This window comes from Cephus cinctus, unplaced genomic scaffold, assembly GCF_000341935.2.
Source record: "Cephus cinctus unplaced genomic scaffold, Ccin1 Ccin1_scaffold0168, whole genome shotgun sequence".
NCBI classification, from domain to species: Eukaryota; Metazoa; Arthropoda; class Insecta; order Hymenoptera; family Cephidae; genus Cephus; species Cephus cinctus.
In genome coordinates, this window is record NW_014332892.1 from 2914687 (window position 1) to 2927038 (window position 12352).

The window sequence follows — 12352 nt, forward strand, 5'->3', positions numbered from 1 at the left end:
CGATATTTCGTTAAATATTGACTGGGCCATTTATATGGTGTACTTATTAAATGTTGAGCCCCTTCAATTTCCGCCGGGAAGTATAAGGATGAAGGTTACAATGTTTAATAACGTCTTAACGAAAATAAAATTGGACGACCCCGTCGCGCGATTTAGGCACGTGACCCGCGAGTGCTGGACATTGGTTGGTGGGAACCACTTATTCGTGGGTCAAGGAATCGTGTGATTTGTGGTCAATTCGCGTAATTGTCCTATTTGAGTAACACGGGGGTTTAGCGATTTATATGATTTATAGGTTGTCTATTAACGTTGATACAACCTTTGTGTCGGGAAGCGAACGACTAGTTCTATTTGTTCCTGTGAAATAGGTCGGCCGACCAATTCTAATCTATAATTCAAGTTCTGGGTATACATAGTGGGTATGTATGGTTGGTACACCTGGGTTCCACCTGGGCAACACCTGACCTTGATATTCAACTAGTTAATCTTGCCAATACGAGAGTTACCTTGGTATGGCTTGTAAAATATTCTGAAGTGAAATCAGGTTATTTTTCAATCATCTTTTCTTACGTATGGATAACATCAATGTAGAGGAAGAATGGGAAGTCCTTTTCTTGGTGTGAAAAGAAAAAATTTCTCTGAGCTTTCCTACAGAAATTGCTGCGCTATGGTATTTCCATAATTGGGAAATGCCTTGAGCTCCTGGTGTGAACGACCTAGATTCTTGGACGAAGAACTTCAATTTCGATCGGACTCTCGTCTCCTGCAAGGAAATAAAATGAGAAGGTAAACAGAGCAAGGAAGATGACAGAAGCGAAGCTCACTTCGACTGCGCATCTACCATGGATGAAGGTACTTATAGACCTTGGACTCTGTGGAGAAACCTGATTGACGTTCGCCTTACGTCTTCGACAGCCTGCAGCTATAATGCGCCAAACGTTTAACTGTCGCTTCCTGTTTGCCATATAAGTCCTCAGGGCTGGCGCAAAGACCTGATGATTTGGTCGCGACTGTACGTAGGAGAAAACGGCAGAGTCATTCTATGGAAGAGAATCGACACTCCTATCTGTACCAACATCAAGATACAATTATTCGTTTGGTAAATCATCTCTGCCATTCCTTTATCTTCTATCTTCCACTGTAATCATCCCTGATGATAATTAATGCCGTGAAGATGACACAGTCAACCAGGCCGAAGGACACAGGCGGTGTCATCTTGTCTGATAGTCTGTAACTTGTTCGCAAGCAACACCAGGGTATGCATCCACGCCAGAGGATCATCTTACAAGTGCAGTGTGATCTTCTTTAGTCAAGTTCCAGGATCTTGTCGTGTTACCATGGCGACCATGAGGAAAGAGGGGAAGGAGGCTCGGCACCACTGCCTATGGAAGGGCGTTCAGCACGGTATGAGAAGAAAATATTCTGTCTTGAATTTCACACGGGTCAATTACAGTGTTTTCTACTTCGTCCTGCAGCCACGAAGAAACGTATCCAGTGCATCCTTGCGCACGTGCTGCTTCCAAGCCGAAGGATAGAGGAATTATAGTGGAAACGTGGATGAAGACTGCTGGAAGTGTTGGGGATGCCAGGCTGTGAAGACTTTTGGGGATGACGGATATGCAGGGAGAAATTTTTGGGCCGTAGCAGGGAAAATATTTACTTTTCTTGAGGTTTTTTTTTTCGGACCTCGTTTTTCCTTAGGCTTCGCTTTGACGGCTGTCACCGAGCCTCGTCGCTTGCGCAATTAGTTACTTGGGTGACGAATTGAAATTAGTCGGATGCCCGCTAACGCGACTCTTTTCCAAATGGAGGATGACTTCATGTTATTGCGCATTTTATGCCGTAGTCATTATATAACTATCTGCGAAACGGCCTACGCACCGGAAATGGATGGGCAAATGGGACTAATTCTTCTTCGTACGTTTTCGGTCTGGATTATCAGTTAATATCCAATGTCTGGCTTGTTATCGATTATGTGAGTTGGCGTTTAGATATGTGACGGGCATTATGCGATATGCAGAGTACAGTCGATACGCAGAGTTCAATGGCAGCTTGACTTCTTGATTAGTTCGATACTTAAGATCTGTTTTGATTGCTGAACAGTTTCGTCTACAGTCTATAAATACGGGTTAGTCGGTAGCGATTAATGCTCTCGTCGAAATTGTCTATCAATTTTGTAAATAAGGAATTAACTTTCTTTTTTTTTTTTTGGGTACTCACAGAACGCGGATCTCCTAACGGATTACACGACCCATTTGATTACCCCGCGTATCTGGGCACTCATTCCTGCTTGACGAGTGGTTAGAGGATTTATTTTCAGACAGCAATAAACTTCAATCTATCTATTTATCAAGGATCGCTGCTTTCGCTTCTGGTCGTTGGTGTCATTTATTTTTAGTGTCTGTTCAACGCGAGAATCTCGATTGAATGATAGGCCGTAAACGGTATAGCGAAAAAAAAAAATGTCAAGGAAAAAGGCCGACCCCGTAGATATTCTCATGGGTTCGTGGATTGTATGTAATTCTTGTTTGATGTTCGCTACAGAATCCGGAAGCTGACGCAAAACGGAAACGGAAGTGACACGCCTGGCCAGGCAAACGTACCTTTACAATTGGAAATATTGGAGCGTCAAATGTCAAAAGTCAAATCTTACTTGAGTTTCCAACCATTATGACTTACGAACAACAATTATTGACATTTCACGTAAATTTCAACTTCGTCGTCCTTCCAAGGTGTAACAGTTGGTTTCACCCGTAAACTTCAATTCGCAATACGTGATTAATCTACGGATTGATCTAGGACAGGCTAGAAGAGCTCAGAGCTGCCCTCTGGTAACAAACGATGAAACTGGAGCAAGGCTCTGCTGAAACGTGATTGACTTACCTTGGAGTTGGATGGTCAATAATGATGATAATAATCCGTTTCTCGATAAAGGATTTTTTTAAAAATATCCTGCCTCGACCAGCATACAAAATTGTATCAGAAATTATTAAACGTCTCAAAAACCGCAAGATCAATTAACTGGCAAGTGTTTTAGGAAGATGAAGTGTTTTCACAAGCGGATAAGAATAAATGCAAGATAACAGGTCGCTATTGAAGAAACAAGGAAATCCAATGTTTTGTCATTAAAGTTAATGACCCTTGATTATAAAATTCCACTGGGCATCCATCTCTGCAATTCTTGTTATCGCTACGAGTTTAATTCAAACTGAAAATCCATTTTACTCCACGTTTCTATGACGGGACTCTTTCTTCAAATTGTCACAAGCGCCTTTGTGCTAATTTGCAAGCGAATTTCGTCAGGTACGCGTCATCGCTTTGGCAAACACCTGGTTACGTCGAGATTACCTGCCTTATGCAAATACTAGTATATATTTACTACTAACGAGGGAACAAGTGTGCTTAGTTTTCTTTTATATATACATATATACCCAATGTATCTCGCATGCAGGTATACATAAATGATAAAAGTACCAGGCCGGTATATTCTATCGAACATTAACGTTAGGAATGTATTGCGTAGTTGCTCATTAAAATTTACACCGCGTGAGCATTAATTAATCGAGATTAATTGGACGAGGATACATCCGTAGTTGCATACGTGAAATAGAGTAGAGACTAAGCTAATCACAGTACCGAGTACAATGGCTGTCTGGATCTTTTGATCTATGTCAAAGGGGATCTGCGTGTCCCATCTGCTTTGACCAGAGAACTCAGTAGACATTCATGTAAACCTATAGGTGCTTCCGTTAATTATTTAACTGCTGTACCAATAACAACCGGTGTCCTTTGACCATGGGGATACCATGCGTTATGATAGTGGATGGATCGATCAATGAGAGTAACTTGAGCCATGCTTAAGTTTATCCATGATTCTTTTTTCTCGCCCTTGGATTGGATTACAAGTCACGAGACTCGGACTCTGATACTTTTGTGGCTCAGTGATCTTTAGGTATTTTCTTTTTTAAAGTCCTCCCTGTATCCGATACACAAATTGGTAATTTCGCCTTAAGACTTGCTTATGCGGTGAACGATTTATTTAGGAAGATGGTGTCGTTACGTTGCAGGGACTCCTGGACAAGTACCTGATCCCCAAGGCCAGCAATGCTGAGAGCAAAGTATTCTACCTCAAGATGAAGGGTGACTACTACAGGTATCTTGCAGAGGTCGCCACTGGCGAGACCAGAAACGGTACGTATTTTGGATACATGACCTGATTTTTTTTTTAAGTATTTACCTGATTCTCAAATTTGGTTATTGTTGTAATGCTCTCTTTTATTTTTCGGTGGACCATGAGATATCTTTGCCCTGGATTCATGTTGGTATCTTCGAAAGTGTACACTGTCCAAATACCGTGGCCCACCAAGATAAAAGAAAGTTCATTCGACATATTTGAGTTCTCTGCCATCTGACGGGGCAGCCAGCTGTCCTATGCAGCTGTTACTCCTTAACGTACCGGCACATCCTTAGGCTGGTTTGGGTATTTGCTATCTGTCTGAAAAATCATGCCGTGTCTTCTTGTGCACGGCCGATATAGTGTAAGAGCCTATAAGATATTTTTTCTCAAGAAAGTGAGATAAATTAGCCTGATATCTATGTAGTACATTGACGAATTTATTGAAACTAGTATATAGATTATTGAAGTTTTGAAGTTGACATTTTTGTTATTCGTTTAACGATGTGCCGATACTTGTTATCATTCTTTGATATTGCATTATATATGTATTTTCGTGTATAGCCCACAGATCTTTTGATCCTCCTTTGATATCATCCATGGGACTTTGTCTACTTTTTAATTGGATTTATTTTCTGTATTATGTAATTATCAATGTACACACATTGTACCTGTTTAATGCTACGGTTCTCTATTTTGCCATACTCGAAAAAAAATTCAGCTGTGGTAGACGACAGCCAGAAGGCATACCAGGACGCGTTCGAAATCAGCAAGGCAAAGATGCAGCCCACTCACCCGATCAGGCTAGGTCTCGCCCTCAACTTCTCCGTCTTCTATTACGAGATTCTCAACTCCCCAGACAAGGCCTGCCAACTGGCCAAACAGGTACAGATTAACACCAGCCGTTATAGCAATGGGCCAAATGCTAGATATGGTTATAACGGTGGACTTGTGGATATTATGGTGACGATGGGAGATTGGTGGTGGTGCAATGGTGACGATGACGATGATGAGGATTGCTGACAAGGGTGACGATGACAAATTGGCTGCTTGCTGCTGGAGACACTCTGATCCTCGTTCCTGCTTTCATTCCGTATCTTTGTTACTTTTTTTTTTCTTTCTCTTTCTTATCTATCCCGAACAAACACTCGTGCCAGTCCAGGATTCGCTCTTTATCTTCGCCATGACCCTTGCTCGCTTGGCTTCTTTTCCTTTTGTTCTCCATCTTCCCGGATGGCGGCGCCACCGGCTTTTGTCGTCCTGGCGGCGACGAATGCGAAGGAAGCACAAGGGACTGATCAGGTCTGAAGTCTTTTACGGGTCTTTTTTTTCCATGAAGATTTGAAAAAAAAATAGAACGCACTGTGACGACGATCGATAACGATTGTTCGTGCACAAAGATCCTAGTTACTCTGGCACGAGACGTTTGGTTAGATCGGTCGTATCTAGGACTTAAGTATAATATTGTCAACTTTTTTTTTTTTTTGGTTGAATCCTGAAATTTTGACAGACTGTCGCGAATCCAATTAGTCTCAATGAATCGTCGGTTACGTTTGCGTTGCAGCGGTCGTCGAAGACTCACAGAAGGCATACCAGGAGGCGTTTGACATAGCGAAGGCGAAAATGCAGCCGACACATCCCATCAGGCTGGGCCTTGCCCTCAACTTCTCCGTTTTTTATTACGAAATTATTAATTCCCCGGCCAGGGCTTGCCATTTGGCCAAGCAGGTTAGGTTAGATTGGATTAGGATTTGTGCTTGGAGTTTTTTTTTGTATATATATATATATATTTTTTTAATCATTTTTATATTAACGTATAGATGGTTATTATTTATTTTAGTTTTTTGTTGTTGCTACTTAGCTCAATCTTTTTTTTTAACTCCATTAAATCCACCAAATTTCTTGCTCGGCCTGACAAGACCAGGGGAAAGACTGCTCGTTCACGATAAGAAAACTTCCTTGAAACCCTTCATAACCAAAAACCTAGCATCTTACGGCTCCGTCAACCTAGAAGGCCTAAGCCACCCTTTGCCCCCACGCGTTAATGGTGTTTCGGATGGTAACATATACATCTATCGGTCCACAATTTACACGAATCTAAGGTCGTTTCCGGGCTTTGATCCCGACCCGGTCTAAGGAGTTTGCCGATAATATCATCGCCAGTTGCAAAGGCGCCAATGCTTTTTAACGAAGCGTTTATTTTATAAGTGCCTGACAAAGAGTCCAACGTCTGGATAAAAGGAGAGAAAAAAATGGTCTGAACCGGTTTCTTCACTTTTCGAGCTCCCTCCTAGTCGATGCTATAAATATCGCGTCAAAGAGTCTATGAAGGATTTTCGTAAGCGGCAGTCTTCTCGTAGGTAATACCGTTGTCCCTAACAACACCGTGTACTACTGTTAGTTTTGTATTTTTTTTTTTTTGAACGTTAAATTTGTTTCGCCATTTTGTGACAGTTATGACACTAACTGCATCGAAGGACTGTTTACGGTTTCTGTAAAAATTTTTATTTTTTTTTTTATTTTTCTTTATTTACATCCTTTGGTTCAATGCCTTTGACTGAGACTGACTATAGTCAAGTTTTAGCAACCTCAGCAGTGCTACTACTTATTGTTTTCAACCTCGACCTTCTTCTTTTCAATTTTTCCTTCTGGTTCTGCTCTTTTGTAAGCTTGCGGGTGGATGTTACTAATACATAACAAAGATCAATTATTGCGACGGCCATACTCACCAGAGACCGACTGTCAGAATGTTCGCTGTGATGTCTCCACTGTGCCACTAACCATCCCCCGTCTCCATGTTCTTTTAACCGTAGGGATAAAATATGGGCGGATACGCTAAGCGTGCAACTTCTTCTTACCGACATCTCTTGGCAACCCGTCGCAACTCTGTCATCCCGGATGCACTATTGTTTTTTGTGAGGACAGCGTAAAAGCGAATGAGCTTGTGCATATAGGTGTTGTGTAACTTGCGAGCAGGTTGCCAAGAGAGAAGTCTCTAGCTATGATTTTTGAAAATATTTTGGGAATCCGAAGCTGAGCTGTCTCTTGTGCAGCATCAGTGTCTGTAGTACGGGCTAGTTCAGAATGTTTGGAAGATGCCGATGATTGCAATGGTTGGCAGAAAAATGATTTGAAGATGCTGATCCTTTTCTTTTTCCTTTGACAGGCGTTCGATGACGCGATTGCGGAGTTGGACACATTGAACGAGGACAGCTATAAAGATTCCACGTTGATCATGCAGCTGCTGCGTGATAACCTCACTCTCTGGACCAGTGACACGCAGGGCGACGGGGACGAACCACAGGAGGGCGGCGATAACTAACCCTCCTAAGCTTAAGTCCTACCCTTTCTAACCCAATAAAAACATCCTATTCTCTATCGTTCCCATCCCTTAAAAAAAAAGCCACCCCCCTGACCACCACACCAAGCAACCAAAACCGCCCAGCCGACCATCATAAAAGAGGCCAACCTCCTTTTCAAAACCTGTCTTACGTTCTGGCTGACCTTAAAATCAGTCCTGACCTTTCATTTCCTAGCTTCTGTTTCTTCCTTGACCCTCCTCCTCCTCTTCCTCCTCGGAGACTGACCTCTCTCCTGGCATCACCGCACGTCCCTGCTCTGCTGCCGCCGCCGCTCCACCAGAAGACACCCACTGGACCACCTTTTCTCGTTGGCCAAGTGATCATCGTTCCTCTGCGACCGTCATCGATTCCGCGCATCCTGCTGATTGGAGAGCAATGCAACAAGGAGAGAGACCAGGGAGCGAGGAGAGGGCGCAGTTCACCGAGGACAATGACGATCAGTCCTTGAACTTGTAACTCATGGATGGTACGTGCTCTCCGTCGAGAACGAAGAGAAAGAGAAGATAGACAACTGAGAGACGGTCGGTTAACACGACTATTTCTTTGGCGCCGTACGGCACCCATATTCATCGCATAAGCAACCACCGGTTATCCAACCAAGGATCATTGATCACGTACAATACCTATTTTACCATTGTCATCATGGGACTGCAAGGAATGCCATAATGTTCCACGTCTGAGAGAGTGTGAGAGAGAGGGAGAGAGAGAGAGAGAGAGATTTAGCAGCGAGAGACCGATGAACGAGAGAGATGGGATATAACAAGACCAGGAAGATGAAAAAGTTGGCGTATGGCCGTAAACCGATGTCGTGTCTATTTTATTTGGTAGTAATGCCCCCGTACCAAAAGTATGTGAACGTAAGGTGTTAATATTATGTGGGACATTGAGAGGATGGTCACGTGCGAGTTTCGTACGTCGTTCGCCGGTACAGGAGACAGAACGGAAGAAAGGGCGAAGAAAGAAAGACCCTAGAGGGGAAGCACAAGAGAAAAATTAATATAGAGGATTCGATATCGAGGAACACTGGCTTTATATACCGGATGTGCTAATATCAGAGAATTCGGCAGACTTTATTCACGTCCTCCTGGAATTAGAGTTTCACTAACGGAAGAGCTTAAGGAATCGCAAGGATCCCTCCGCGTGTTTTCAGTGCGAGAGAAAACGCCCGTGGAAATAACCGAGGATGCATGGAATAAGATATGGAAGAAAGCAAAATCAACCAACTTATCGCTATCCAATCTCTATTTACTTTTACCACCTAAATAATGCTAAAGCAAAAAAAAAAAGATTTAAAGGAAAACAAAATAATTGAAACCAACAAACAACGTATGATACTACTACATTATACCCAGTTGTCATTAAATTAAAAATTTCACATTGTCTAGCGAGTACGATATTATTATATGAAAGGAAAGAGTGCAGGAGGAGAAAGGAGAGTTTAAAAAAAAAATACATTAAGTTATTAAGTTCCAAAACAAACATCAGTGGTAACTTAATTTCGTATTCAACACAGCATGCATTAACATGGACGCAACGACACTTTATTACACTGTGAAAAAAAAGACAACCTCCCCTCCCCCTCAACCTGTATATTTGTGAGGATTGTAAATGGGGGGCAAAAACGTGATTCTTTTTCTCATTTATATTGTTTTCTTCTTTCTCTTCGCATTCGGTAAAAGCATTTCACCGCTCTCTCCCTGCCTCTCTCTCTCTCTCTCTCTCTTATAACTTTTCTCTTTCGCTGCTTCGCAGAACGACACGCAACTTGGTTGTACACACACGATACGCATCTCAACCGGACGTTTTGCCGCAACTACCCTACATACAAACAATATATAACGCGAGAACTGAATTTCCCCGACAAGAAAGACAAGGAGAATAGAGTTAATTCACGACCATCGACGTCACACTTTTTCACCCACTTTCCGCTTTTATCATTGTTTTGTCGCGTCGAGATTCACGCGGAAAGACACGATCGAACGACAGAAGGAGACGCGTGTTTTTTTTTAGCGGGTGGTGATAGCCGAGAAAGAAAGAAAAAAGAGAAAAGTCTAAGAAAAGTAGGAATAGCCACTGTTGTAGACTACTTGCGCAATTCTTAATAGATCATACTCTGCCATCGATAATTAGGAAAAATGTCTCCCATGAAGATTCGCCCTAAAAAAATCTGAAGATCAAAAATTTCCTGTTGTCCCCCCTCCCTCTTCCCTCTTGATATTCAAAATCCAATTAGCGATAATACTCTGTTTCCCTGTCCTGCTACCTTACTCCCCTGTCATCTACCCAACCTCTTTATATATTATATATGATAATATATATGCCAGAGATATTTACCACTACATAATAATTCATGTTGCGGTCAAGATAAGAAAAAAAAAAATGCAAATTGTATGTGTATATTTTTGTTGTGCGAATCCTTCCACCTCGCTAGCACGTTTTCACTTTATAAGATCGTGACGCACAGAAGAGACGCGAATCAATAATCGAAAGGAAAGCACGATCGTTTATTACGTCATCGAGTTTTTCGAATTTTTCCTCCGTTAAAAATTTCACTCATTTTTAAATCTTTTCCAACGGACGGTAGGGTATAATCGAGGTGTCGAGCCTGTCGAACGTAAGACGAACGTCAAGGAAAAAAGAAAGAGGTTAAGTTACTTCGGCGCGCGATTAAAGTTCTTTTTCCGAAGGGATTCACAGCGAGAGAGACAATTGAGAAGCAAAAAGGATGTAGGAATTTTGAAAGATTCTCGAAGATCATCAACAAGTAAGGATAATAATATTTATAGAATTTAATTATCGGCTCTTATACGCATCGTGTAAAGGGATCGAAGATCTTACGTCGACAGACGTAATTTCCCTCGCGATATTTCATACGTTCATTTAATCTGGCACGAGAATTCACTATTATCTCGGAGTAATAACGACTCCCATTTACAGCCTCGTATCCATTACACCCCGATTCACCTGCTTAACCTAAATTCTACATCTTTTTCCTGGATCAGCCGTTACCTAACGGAGGAGACGCGTTTTTATTAGAAACGAAGGTTAATTAAAATATTAATGACTAAGGATCATTTCCGACTGTCGTATATATACACATACGTATATACTATTTATTATATATATGTATATACACGTGCACTATCAGAATCACTAACCACACGTACCAATGTTCTTTGGCTCTTCTGCTTCTCTGTCTCTTATTCTGTCTATCCGCATTTCTCTGTCTCTCTGTCCCGTCCCCTTTTCCTACCCACACTCTTCCATGTGTATATTTCAGATACAAATAAATAATTGATATATACGTTTTTTGGGCAAACGTTTTGCTGTCGTGTTGGTATTTTCGATGTTCGGTGTCTCTGTCGAAAGAAAAAAAAACGTCGTACAAATTTTAATGTCTCGATTGTGTTTCGCGTCGTTAGTACCAATCAAGTGAAAATCAAAAGGATGGAGATTAAAATACGGTTTGTCCTACCACAGTTAAACGGGTCCAGATGAATCCTCTTTTTTTGCGTATTATGTACATGGGACGAATAGGAGATCAAAAAGGGTCGCTCTGCCCGATGAGGCTCTTTTTCAAATTTTTGGTTTTTTTATCCCCGGTTTACCTTTTTTTTTTTTTAATTAACGCGTCATTAGTTATTTCTTGCTCAATGGATACTTGAGAGTCGTTAATAAGCGGCCAGCTGGGCGGGACTGATCGATATTGGGTCTGATCCTTCCGGTTGGGTCCTCTCGGGTTTTATTCTCGCGCAATGGGCCCTGAGATGTATTTATATGTCTTTCTGATTAATGGCGACCGAAGAACAATTGGAATAATTCCAAAATGTGTCCCTCTTCCTCTCTTAGTCCTGGAACAAAAAAAAACCTCTCTGAGTGAAATTCCAATCTTCGAGCCAAAAGGTGTCCCGGAGTCCCGGTAAAGGGAGGCCCAAAATCACGGAAACCCTCGAACATACTCTATACTCTATTGTATACGTCTTACCTTGGTCATTCGTTGGGTATGATTTTTGAAAAAAGTTGCTTTTTTTTGGTTCACTTTTATATGTATCATTCGGTCGCTCATCGAACCGTTTTCATTCGTCAGGGAACGATTTTTGTGTCATATTTTTATTATTTTTCTTTGACTTATTCCTCCCGCTGCCCCTATGTTTTGACACCATTTTTACTTTTTCATATCCCTCGATCGGTGTACGCTGTAAGTTTTTTAGCTGCTTTATCCAAACCCCACCTTCCCCTCACTTACCAATCACCCACATGTACTCTTTTTTCGAAAAAAAAAAATGCATCCGATCACAAAATCACTTAATAATAATTATTATTAATTACGTTACATTATTAACGACCACCACGTCATCTTTTACCCAAGTCGACGTTATCACACGAAAGCCACCACTACCCTACTCTTACACTTCCAACAAAAAAGAATATCACGAGTCCTTGTCCTGAATTACGTTGTTCTATTTGTATTTATCATCAACCATCGTAATTGTAAATTATAATTATTATAAACGTTTACACGAAATAATAAATTCTGATAAAATGTCTGAAAAAAACCATACCACGGCTGTATTGCTTTGCGAAGCCATCGACGTACCAACGTGCAACGTTAGTCAAGTGCATTTTTATAAGCCACAAGCGGCTGCGATAGGGGGCAGGTTGGCAAACTTACAGTAATTCAAGCAGGCTTGCCAATAATATAATAGCAATTATACAGTTATTAACTTTTTCAATTTTTAGACGAATCAGCATTAGGTTAGGTTAGGTTTATTGTAACATTACCCGAGGATCCCAGTGGGATTGAGCCAATCAAACA

General features: G+C 41.5%; 1 protein-coding gene across 8 annotated transcripts in view; it reads left to right on the top strand.

Moving 5' to 3' along the window:
* Positions 1 to 9015, top strand: part of LOC107263984 (14-3-3 protein zeta) — a 33235-nt gene extending 24220 nt beyond the window's left edge. For 4 of the 8 annotated variants that reach the window (XM_015731765.2, XM_015731766.2, XM_015731767.2 and 1 more), the window contains 3 exons: positions 4065 to 4191; positions 4896 to 5059; positions 7341 to 9015. In XM_015731765.2, coding sequence (XP_015587251.1) covers positions 4065 to 4191; positions 4896 to 5059; positions 7341 to 7496 — 447 coding nt within the window. In that variant the 3' untranslated portion in view covers positions 7497 to 9015. Of the gene's footprint in view, positions 1 to 4064; positions 4192 to 4895; positions 5060 to 5738; positions 5903 to 7340 lie in introns of all 8 variants that reach the window. The other 4 variants (XM_025081503.1, XM_015731769.2, XM_025081502.1 and 1 more) reach the window with 3 other exon arrangements.
* The last annotated feature ends 3337 nt before the right edge of the window (positions 9016 to 12352 follow it).